Source organism: Pan paniscus, chromosome 10 (genome assembly GCF_029289425.2).
Source record: "Pan paniscus chromosome 10, NHGRI_mPanPan1-v2.0_pri, whole genome shotgun sequence".
Classification (NCBI taxonomy): Eukaryota; Metazoa; Chordata; class Mammalia; order Primates; family Hominidae; genus Pan; species Pan paniscus.
Genome location: NC_073259.2, coordinates 112,349,293 through 112,361,473, shown reverse-complemented (window position 1 = coordinate 112,361,473; position 12,181 = coordinate 112,349,293). Strand labels below are relative to the sequence as shown.

Sequence of the window (12,181 nt, the reverse complement as noted above, 5' to 3'; positions counted from 1 at the left end):
GTCACTAAATAATCTGGACTCACTCATTTGAAATACTTTGGAGTAGATAAAATCTCCACCCTTGCTCTGTGGTCAAATCATATACTTAATGACACTTTAAAAACCCAGTGCTGGCTGACTTGCCAAGCCTCAAGAATATAAACAAGGGCGTGAGATGAAAAGAACAACCTTTCAGGTTACAAGAGCCTCCACAACACCTCAAAAGGCAGCAATGACTAGGAGTGTTATTTTGATAGACAGGGAGGGTAAGAAGGACTGGGTATGTGGCTATAAAGGATGCAGCATTCTAGGAACTCCACTAAGGGATCAAATGAAAAATATCTGCATTATTAGTTTCCACTTACTTTCTTCGAAAATTGTAACATAAGTCTATCAGATGTCTCACTCTGCCATACAGAGTGGTTGTCATCATTAAAAACAAAATCAGGCCGGGCGTGGTAGCTTACACCTGTAATCTCAGCACTTTTGGAGGCTGAGGCAGGCGGATCACCTGAGGTCAGGAGTTCGAGACCAGCCTGACCAACATAGAGAAGTCTTGTCTCTACTAAAAATACAAAATTAGCCAGACGTGGTGGCACATGCCTGCAATCCCAGCTACTCAGGAGACGGAGGCAGGAGAATTGCTTGAACTCAGGAGGTAGAGATTGCAGTGAACTGAGATCACACAGTGCACTCCAGCCTGGGCAACAGAGCAAGACTCCATTTCAAAAAATAAATAAATAAATAAATAAATATAAATTTATTTGTCAACAAGTGTTTGTATATTACTTTTTTTTTTTTTTTGAGATGGAGTTTCACTCTTGTTGCCCAGGCTGGAGTGCAATGGCAGGATCTCCGCTCACCGCAACCTCCACCTCCCAGGTTCAAGCGATTCTCCTGCCTCAGCCTCCTGAGTAGCTGGGATTACAGGCGCCCGCCACCACACCCGGCTAATTTTTTGTATTTTTAGTAGGGAAGGGGTTTCACCATGTTGGCCAGGTCAGTCTCAAACTCCTGACCTCAAGTGATCCACCCGCCTCGGCCTCTCAAAGTGCTGGGATTACAGGCATGAGCCACCACGCCCAGCCTGACAAATGAATTTTTAAATAAGTACATTGCTCTACAGACTTGCGTTAGAGATTACAAAGATAGTGCCTAGCCCGAGGTCAACACAGGTGCTCAGTAAATACTAGCTAAATAGATGTGAAGTGACTTTGTTCCCAACTGACCTGGACACACCTGCATAGAATGCTGAAGGCAGACAATGTTGCTGTCATACAGCTTTTAATTCTGAACTGCTTTCCAATATGCTGCCTAGAATCTCTTCTGAACAACCTAGAGCTTGGTTCCTGATAGCCCATCTTCAATAAAACCAGATACCTTAGAGCTAAATCCTTTAAGTGAGTCTCTTCTGGCCCTACCACCATCTATTCACTCAATACATATTTACTGAATGCACACTAGGTATTAAAAAATAAGCCTAAGCCAACAAAAAGCCTTTTGTAAAGACCTTATCTTACAAAAAATTTAAAAATTGGCCAGGTGTGGTGGTACATGCCTGTATTCCCAGATACTCAGGCGGCTGAGGCAAGAGGATTGCTTGAGCCCAGGGGGGTTGAGGCTGCAGCGAGCCATGATAGTGCCACCGCGCTCCAGCCTGGGTTAGAGCGAGACCTTGCCTCTAAAGAAATTTTTTTCAATATATGGAAGATATTAAAATGTATCTTTTTTTTTAGAAGCCCAGCCTCATTGTTCTCTTAAAGAAAAGTACAAGTAGGCACAGAAGAATGAAGTTCCATTCAGCAAGCATGTAATGAATGAACACCTACCATATGCCAGCACTATGCTAGGAATACCAAGATTTGCATGGGCCTGACCTCGAATCATGAGCACACCACAGCATCTCATCAAGGACACAAGCATGTATCTCAATAGCAATAACATTAAGGCCAAGTGCCAGAAGTATGAGTACATGAGAGTGAGCTTTGCAGGCAAGCAGGCCTGGGTTCCAGTCCTGACTCTGCCACTTAACTAGCTTGTAATCTGGGCATGCTCCTTAAATTCTCAAGGCTTTTATTTTCTCTTCTGTAAACCTGGATAATATCACCTCCTTCACAGGACTGTTGTGGGGATTTAATCACTAAGTATTAACAACATTTAGAGTCTAACACATAATAGGTATTCAACAAATAAATGTTACAATCATTAACAGGCATATTTGCTTAGGTATCTGCTGGGCTCTAACATATGCCTGGGACCACAGGCATAAAGAATAAGACTAGCTCTCTGACCTCGATATGTAAGCCAAAAAGTTATCATTGGCAGGATTCCTCCTTTTCCAAAAATAAAGACTTATGGGATTGTCGTGGGAACAGAGGAGGAAAGGAATGGAAAACTTTGGTCTTGTATTCTGAATGGGTAGGCAGTTGGAAAAGTGGGTTGGGGTAGGAAGAGAAGACAGGTGTTGAAATAAAGAATAGAAGCGAGGAGGAAAACTGTAGGGAGAAATATTTTAGCTGCAATGATAGTCCCGGGAGCCTCCAGTAAGTGAGGGAGCAGAGCAGGAGATAATCAGAACAGCAGGTTGGGGCTAGACCCTGGAGGGCATTGAATACCAAGCTAAGGAGCTCCCACTTCATTCTGGATGCAGATCTGGGGCCAGCGAGTAGCAATCAGGAAGATGACTGGCAATATGAGCTGGAAGAGAAGGGAGATCAGAAGTGGGAGGCCAGTTAAAGACTGATGAAATGGTCCAGGCAAAAGTAAATAGGGGCAAGAAGGTGATGCCTAGAATAGTCAGGCGCTGGTGAGTAAACAGGAGAAGTGACCGGAAATCTGAAGTCTATACCACCAGAATTTTGACGCTACTATTAAAGAACAGATACACAGCAAAAAAAGAGATTTGTGTTTACACCTGGTAGAAGTAGGAGGAGCTCAACACGACTCTACAACCAGTAAATTTCTACGTTTATTTGCAGTTCTAACAGTCTAAGACTCTAATAAATCTTGGTAGTCCTCACCCCTTACTTCCTTTTCATGTACGCCAGAGAATCTGTCACTTCCCTCATCTTCAAAGCAATCCTCCAGTCCTCCTCAGGCCTCAACTTTAATCAAGCCAAAAGCAGATACATTACTAATGCCTCCAAAAAGAAGGGATTATTTAAGAGGATAGAAACAAAATAAATTGTGTTTTCTGTCAAGTTCTGGTAGCCTCTGCAGTTAACAATAGTTAAGAAAGGGGATGGTTGGAGAGTTATTCAATTACCACTCATGTCCTGATGTCTATTCACTTAAGATTCTGGTTTCTGGTAACTTTAGAAGTTAGACTTGAAAGGAGACCTGGCTGGGTGCAGTGGCTCACACCTGTAATCTCAGCACTTTGGGAGGCCAAGGTAGGCAGATGGCTTAAACTCACGAGTTTTGAGACCAGCCTGGACTGTGGGTGGCAAGCCACCCAGGCACCGAGGCAAGAGACAGAGGACACGAGCCGTTCCAGTATAATATAAAACAAGAATTGTTATACCAGATATAGATCTTAGATGTGATTATATGAGTATCATTAATCATTAGTTGGTAGCAATTACTTCTTATTCCAATATTACGATAATCCTCACTCAATAATCATAGCCTAGGAAAAACCAGGCCATACAGAGATAGGAGCTGAGGGGACATAGTGAGAAGTGACCAGAAGACAAGACTGCGAGCCTTCTGTTATGCCCGAACAGGGCCACCGGAGGGCTCCTTGGTCTAGCGGTGATGCCAGCATCTGGGAAGACGCCCGTCACCAAGCGGATCGTGGTCCAGCAGTAGCAAAAGGTGTCAAGAAACAACACCCGCTACTTAGCAGACCGGGAAAGCGGTGGGGGGAGGGGGGGGGGTCTCCCTTTCCCCGGGGGAGTTTAGAGAAGACTCTGCTCCTCCACCTCTTGTGGAGGGCCTGACATCAGTCAGGCTCGCCCGCAGTTATCCGGAGGCCTAACCGTCTCCCTGTGATGCTGTGCTTCAGTGGTCACACTCCTAGTCCACCTTCATGTTCCATCCTGTACACCTGGCTCTGCCTTCCAGATAGCAGTAGTAAATTAGTGAAAATACTAATAGTCCCTGATGTGTAGAAATAATGGCGTAAGCTGTCTTTCTCTTTGTCTCCTCTCCCTCTCTGCCTCGGCTGCCAGGCAGGGAAGGGCCCCCTGTCCAGTGGACACGTGACCCACGTGACCTTACCTATCATTGGAGGTGACTCACATTCTTTACTCTGCCCCTTCTGCCTTGTATACAATAAATAACAGCGCAGCCCGACATTCGGGGCCACTACCGGTCTCCACGCATTGGTGGTAGTGGTCCCCCGGGCCCAGCTGCCTTTTCTCTTATCTCTTTGTCTTGTGTCTTTATTTCTACACTCTCTTGTCGCCGCACACAGGGAGAGACCCACCGACCCTGTGGGGCTGGTCCCTACACTGGACAACATGGTGAAACCCCCAATATACAAAAAATACAAAAATAAGCTGGGTGAGGTGGTGTGCGCTTGTAGTCCCAGCTATTCGGGAGGCTGAGGTGGGAGGATGGGTTAAGCCCAGGAGGCGAAGGTTGCAATGAGCCAATATCAAGCCACTGCACTGGGCAATAGAGCCAGACCTTGTCTCAAAACATAAAAGGAGACCTGCCTTTGTCTCAGCATCTACCCCCCAAGACTGGAACATGGGGCCACCGCAACTGTCCACAAAATTCACCTGGATATTAATCCCGCATTGCTTTGTGCCTGTCATCTCTCCTAATATTGCCCTGAAGAAATTATTTAAGCCTCTAGTTGCCAGTTTTAGTCTTATCTCCCAGGATTACCTCAAACTACTAAAGTCTTAACTATGTCTGACACTTGGTATTATTCCAGTAAATACTTTTTCACTCACTCTGCTTCTCCTCTCAGTACCACCAATAGGCCTCTCTACAAGTGATTTCAAAACCCTGGAATCCTGAGGGAGATGCTGATTTACATACAAAAGAGGTTCCCTATAAGAATACTGGAACTTTGCTTTAAAAACCAAGATGTTTATGAAAGCCATGTCTTTGAGCAGTAGGAACTCTATTCATAGTTCTTAACCATCTTGGAGGTCCCTAGTTCCAACTTTATACATGAACATACAAAAGCCCTGGCTGCAAACAGCTTGGTTCCCTATTTTTCTATTCATTGTTAAAGTGTTCAACAAAAAGTGTTCCTCCCCCATTGGGTTCCTATTTGCTGTTTTCTAACAAATATGTTTTGGGTATTAAAGACTAGTCCTTTGTTTTCCGCAATTCTAATTATCTCATCAAATGATCTTGATCAAACTACCCTATGTACAATAATATTAAAGCGTCTCAAACTTGACATTTATCCTAAAAATTATTGGAGGGAGCTTATTTAAAACAAAACAAAAACAAAAAGGCAAGCCGGGCGTGGTGGCTCACACTGTAATCCCAGCACTTTGGGAGGCCGAGGTGGGTGGATCACCTGTGGTCAGGAGATCGAGACCAGCCCGACCAACATGGCAAAACCACATCTCTACTAAAAAAATACAAAATTAGCCAGGCATGGTGGTGCATGCCTATAATCCCAGCTACTTGAGAGGCTGAGGCAGGAGAACCACACCACTTGAACCCAGGAGGTGGAGGTTGCAGTGAGCTGAGCTCATGCCACTGCACTCCAGCCCAGGCAACAAGAGCAAAACTCCATCTCAAAAAAAAAAAGGGGGAGGGGGTAGATTCCTAGCTCTTTCCCGAGTCTACTTCAAAAGAACTCGGGTAAAGCCTGGGCATGCATGCTTAACGAGTACTCCAGGGGATTCTGAGCAGGTGGTCTGGAGACTACACTTTTTTGGAACACTCTTCTGCAAAGCTTTCATCCTTTATCAAGGGAGTCACCTAGGCTCACCAACTTCTTCCAGCAGGATTCTCTCTCCCTTGTCTTCTATAGTACACTCACTGTGAAAGCAGGGTAGGTTTTGCTGCTGTTGTTTATTCAGGGAAAAGGGGATGAGGAAGAAACAATATTAAAAGGAGAAAGGAAAAGTGGACATTTTGAAGAGCTCCCTCCATTATTTATGTTGCAATTAAAGTATGAAATCTTAACCTTCTTTTTAAAGGTGTGGCCTTTAGGACTATAAGCACTCAATTCTCCACTAAATAAATGCCTTTCTCCACTGAAACCCAAAGCTCCCTTAAGGGTTTCAAAACCTACCATTTAGCCCCAAATGTGGGCAATAATTGGCTGAAAAGTTCACAGATCTTTCAAACCAATAGTCCTTACCTTGCTGTTTCTCCTTTCATTTTTTAGCACTCATTAAAAAACAAAAATAGGGCTGGGCCCGGTGGCTCACGCCCATAATCCCAGCACTTTGGAAGGCCGAAGTGGGTGGATCACGGCGTCAAAAGTTCAAGACCAGCCTGGCCAACATGGTGAAACCTTGTCTCTACTAAAAATACAAAAATTAGCTAGGCACGGTGGCAGGCGCCTGTAATCCCAGCTACTCGGGAGGCTGAGGCAGGAGAATCACTTGAACCCGAGGGGCAGAGGTTGCAGTGAGCCAAGATCGCGCCACTGAACTCCAGCCTGGGCAACAGAGTGAGACTCTTTCTCAAAAAAAAAAAAAAAAAAAAAGGCTGGGTGCGGTGGGTCACACTTGTAATCCCAGCGCTTTGGACTACAAGGTCAGGAGTTCGAGACCAGCCTGACCAACATGGTGAAACCCCATCTCTACTAAAAATACAAAAATTAGCAGGGTGTGGTGGCGTGTGCCTTTAATCCCAGCTACTCGGGAGGCTGAGGCAGGAAAATCGCTTGAACCTGGGAGGTAGAGGTTGCGGTGAGCCAAGATCATGCCACTGCACTCCAGCCTGAGCAACAGAGCAAGACTTTGTCTCAAAAAAAAAAAAAAAAAAAAAAAAAAGACACAAAGTAGAATAAGTTTACTTAAGAAATATGCTAAATGATTTCTTTTAAGTGTTCTTGGTGGTATGCTTTTCATTCATGGCACTATACCTCACTAAATGTCGTGACCTGCAGTCCCAGCACTTTAGGAGGCCAAGGCCGGATGATCGCTTGAGCCCAGGAGTTCAAGACCAGCCTGGACAACATAATGAGACCTCCATCTCTAAAGAAAAAAAAGTTTTCAATTAAAAAAAAAGAAAAAACATCAGAACATCAGACCAAATCAATTAAGTGAGTTCCAAAGCTTATAAAAAGAGTGACTCTTTTTACTCCCATTGCCATTAAAACCAGGAGTATCAGTAGAATTACATAAAGATCAAATTACTATATAACTTTGTAAATGTAAACTTATGGCACAGGTGAAAATAATAGAATAATCAGACAGGAAGAAATATACATATATATATATATTTTTTTTTTTTTTTTTTTTTTGAGACAGGGTCTCACTGTCACCTAGGCCAGGGTGCAGTGGCGCAATCTCAGCTCATTGCAACCTCCACCTCCAGGTTCAAGTTGATTCCCCAGCCTCAGCCTCAGTCCCAGAGTAGCTGGAACCAGAGGCATGTGCCACCAAGCCCTGGCTAATTTTTTTATTTCTAGTAGAGACGGGGTTTCACCATGTTGCCCAGGCTGATCTGGAACTCCTGAGCTCAAAGCAATCTGCCTGCCTCGGCCTCCCAAGGTGCTGGGATTACAAGTGTGAGCCACCGCGCCCGGCCAGGAAGGAATATTAATATAATAGACCGTTGTCTCTTTTTACCTGCAAACTAAAGGTCTGAGTAACACAATATATTTTAACTAAAGCTAAAAGCCTCTGTATTTCCATTAATTTTCCATTAATTTGCTGTTTGAAGTCTAGATCCATTCCCTATAACCATTTGTCAAAAATAAATAAAATACTTTTAAAAGAAAAGGTAATAAATAAAAATTCAAATTATTAGTATTTTTCCTAAGGCTGCAACACATCTAAATATATTTTTACATTTAACGCAGGCGTTAGGTTTACTTCTAAGAAGGCAATGTTTTCATTTCTTAAAAATTACAGAGATATAAATGGATAAGGACAAAAATCACATGGATCGTGGTGATGGGACTACGGGAAGTTTTCTAACCTGGTAATCTACCACAGGTGAGATAGAACATCACCCAGGTGTCCTGTTCCCTTAAACATGCACCCAGCCATGGATCATCTGAGGTCAGGAGTTTGAGACCAGCCTGGCCAGCATGGTGAAACCCCATCTCTACTAAAAACACAAAAAATTAGCTGGGCGTAGTGGCGGGCACCTGTAATCTCAGCTACTCGGGAGGCTGAGGCAGGAGAATTGCTTGAACCCAGGAGGTGGAGGTTGCAGTGATACAAGATCACGCCACTGCACTCCAGCCTGGGTGACAGAGCAAGACTTTTTTTTTTTTTTTTAAATACATAAATAAAACATACATACACCCAGCCTCCAAGCATTTTTCTAACACTGTAGGCTATAAATCCCTCAGTGGCTATAACTCCTCAGTAGCATAGGTCTAAGGAAGGATTTCTACTGCGTTTGCTACCAGCCAAAGGGAAGACTTCTTCCTTTCCCTTCACCCAACTATTAACTCTGGGCTAAAAAGACACACCTGAAGGAAAACGAAGTCACCCCAAGAGCTTCCTGGTTGCTCTCCTCCAGACCCTGGGGTTTCCGGGTCCCCTACCCCTGAGAGAATTAAGAGGAAGATTACAGGGCCACCTTGATGACAAAGATAAGCATTTCCTGATCCCCTTTTCTCAGGACTTCCCTAAACAACTAACATTTAGCAGATTACATTGCTGCTAAAAAATTTTATTTACAACTGGGAGGGAAAGAGGAAGGGGAAATAGGAGAAAAAGGACATTTTAAAAAAGCTATTTTAAAAGATGAAAAGCGTTAGAAATTTCAAGTTTCCCGAGATGTGAAATTTGTCCAACGTCTCATCAACTTCGATTAACACATGCGCTAGCCCACGAGCGTTTTTTCGTCATTTCCCAGCGCTGCGTCCCGTTTGGAGGGTCACATCCACGCTGGCTTTAAAAGGCAGGCTGTGACCACGCTGAGCTCAACCAGCTCATCCCCCGTTTAAAAAGATACGTTACTCTCTCCTACCTTCAAGGTTGGACCATGGCCGCCTATCTTTCTCTGTTTCACAAACACAACGGGCAGATCGGTTTCCGCGGCCAATTCCGAGAGCGTTCCTTCCAGGGCCCGACCGTCCTCTGTGTGGCACAAAAGCAGAGCGGAGCGTGTAAGGTGCTTCTCCCCTGCTAACAGGCGGGAACTGCGCAGGGGGCGGGGCTTCCGTCCCGGCCCCGCAGGCACCGCGTGCCCTCTGTTGACTCCCTTGCAAGTTAGCATGACTTGCTGCATTTCTGACAAAGGCTAGAACTCACAATCAAGCTTGGAGTCTGACCCCGGCAAATCCGCACACTGGCTGAAAACATGGCCTCAAGGCTAGCTGTAAACGTCAGAGTTGTAGTCAGGGTTAAATCATTGCACTACTCCGCTAAAATTAAACGTCCTACTTTCCCGGTAAATCCCCAATTCAGAAAAGCTTCAAAAAAGAAGCTTAATACACGTTTATCTCAACTTTCACAAAACACCTCCCAGTTTGATCTTGCTTTCAACTCTGCATCTATACTGAATGCCAAAATCCAACTTCCAACGTTTCCTTGACATTTGAAACCGTGGAGCAAAATTAAGAACACTCTGCCTACCTGGTGCATTCTTAAAAAGAATCCTGAAGCAATACACAACGCTACAGATGAAACTAGGCACTAATGGTAAAATTTCACAAAGGGGTGAACTCAGTGGAACATACAGATTCCACAGTTACACTGACATGAGGCCTATTCATTAGACATAAATCACGCCAACATTCAAAAGTATAGCTGCTTATTTGGGAGGCCGAGGCGGGTGGATCATGAGGTCAGGAGTTCAAGACCAGCCTGGCCAAGATGGTGAAACCCTGTCTCTACTAAAAATACAAAAATTAGCCGGGCGCGGTGGCAGGTGCCTGTAATCCCAGCTACTCAGGAGGCTGAGGCAGGAGAATCGCTTGAACCCAGGGGGCGAAGGTTGCAGTGAGCCCAGATCGTGCCACTGCACTCCAGCCTGGGCGACAGAATGAGACTCCGTCTCAAAAAACAAACAAACAAAAAAACCAACAAAAAACAAAAAACAAAGTATAGCTGCTTAATTGTAATAATAGTAGCTAACATGTCTATACTGCTTCACATATATTTACATTTCAACTTCACAACCACTCTACAAGTAAGTATTACCAGGCCCAACTTACAGAGAGGGAAACAGGTACAGAAAAGCGAAGAAACTTGTCCAAGCTCAAGGAGCTACTCAAAAGCAGCGGCAGGATTCAAACCCAGGCAATGTGGTCGACGCGTTTAATCACTATCCTGTACTGCCTGAGAGAGTGAGGAAGCCCTGGGGTCGTCGTCGCCGCCCCATTTAATAGTCTGTGTCCAGCTGGGCACGCCACTTGATCTTTCTGAGCCTTGCTTTCCCCACTTGTAAAAACATGGAGACCCCATGTGTTTTGCCAACGTCTCAGGATTTCTGAGGATTAAATGGTGTGAAAATTCCTAGAGAAGCATTCTTACATAGTTATACTTTCTTAATGTTCTCAAGGATCTGTCAGTCCACTCAACACATTGTCATCTACATTTCAAGACTCGGACTCTGTAAGAAACGATACAATACCCATTTTCTCCGCTGTTCTGCAAACTGTCTCTACAAAGACCAAGAGGAAGGAAACCGCCAGCCTACAGGCGCCGGCCTCACCTACCACATGCTGAAGCTTTGTGTGACTGGGTCGAAACCGCACACGCCACGAAGCTGCCTGGGTTTGGAAAAGCCTCCCCGTCTGCTCAGACACGCCTTAAAATATCTTCCCTTCCCCGAGACGCACACTGCTGCGCCCAGGCGCAATGCTGTCTTCCCCGCCGGCAGGCCGTCCCCCCGCGTGCTCCCATCCCTGGGCTCGCGGCTTTGTCTGGTTTCACCCGACGCAGAGCTTACAAGAATTTGAGAATGATGAAGACATCAGGCCCTCCTTCAGGACTCGACCACCTTTCGCTCTGCTGCAAATGCCGGAGTGAAGAAAACTGAGGTGAAACGGTTGCTGTTTCCTAATGGCTACGAGAAGCCACGCCCTGCGCCGAGCGGGCGGGGTAACTGCCAGAGTCAGAATGACAAAGCAGAAATCCACTCCTCGTGCAGCCCTGGCAACCTATGCTAATTGGCCTAGTAAGCTGAGAGCTCCTAATTGGGTGACACCACATCCTCTGCCTGCTCATAGCCGCCCCCAACCTAAGAACAGAGCAAAAACAATTTAAGGCAATTCTGGAACCAAATTTGGAATAAGTGTGTTTTTACTGAAGAAATTAGACTACGCCCTAAGGCAGTAGCTACAGAACTTTGCTAGCTGTTGTCATCACGTGAGGGTCTTTAGAATCCTGATGCCTGGCTCCCACCCCTAGACATTCTGATGTCATTGGTGTGGAGTGTGACCTGGGCCTCTGCGTTTAAAAAACAAAACAAAAAAAAAAAAAACTCCAAAGGTGATTCGAGTTGGCAGCAAAGTTTGGGACCCACTGCCTTAAGGTCATGGATTAGTCAGTTTGGCAGTTCCCTAAAGGAAGTTATTAGGCTTTTGAAAAGAAATGTCTAGTTCATCCTGACTAATCCTGAAAAGAAATGACAAATTCTTAGGAACACACCTAACTTCCCCTGAGAGCACCTCTTCCTTATCAGATTCTAAGTTTGGTATTTATTGTTTTTTTTAAGAAAAACTCAGAGTGTCTTTTAACTCCAGCTGCACCCAGCCACCTGCAGCTACTAAGGTGAGCCATGCTCTCTCATGCTTCCCTGCTCTTACTCATGTTCTTATTCAGCACTGTGCACTAGCAGGCTATGAATATTTGCTGAATAAATACATAATAACTGAATGAAGGAAGGAATGAATGTCTTTCCCACTTCTTTGGATAATGCCAGATTGAAGCAGTCTCAGGTGAGAGCGTTGCGGGCTCCTAACAGCCAGTAGAAGCCACACTCCCTCTAAACAAACAGGCAACCACTGCCAGGTCCTGCCAGGCCCTTCCAAGGTGAAACTCAGAGGCTTGATTTAGCTTCTTCACCCTCTAAATGGGCACACACACACACTACACACACTAACTTGACACTTCCCCTATAAGGTGATTATTGACATGAGTGTTTG

General features: G+C 45.0%; 1 protein-coding gene across 6 annotated transcripts in view; it reads right to left on the bottom strand.

The window, feature by feature from the left end:
* The window catches only part of TXNRD1 (thioredoxin reductase 1), a 134,661-nt gene that overhangs the window by 51,258 nt on the left and 71,222 nt on the right, over window positions 1–12,181 (bottom strand). For 2 of the 6 annotated variants that reach the window (XM_055096066.2, XM_063593613.1), the window contains exon 4: window positions 9,058–9,167. In XM_055096066.2, the coding sequence (XP_054952041.1) occupies window positions 9,058–9,167 (110 nt within the window). The other 4 variants (XM_008957999.3, XM_008957998.5, XM_034934369.2 and 1 more) reach the window with 4 other exon arrangements.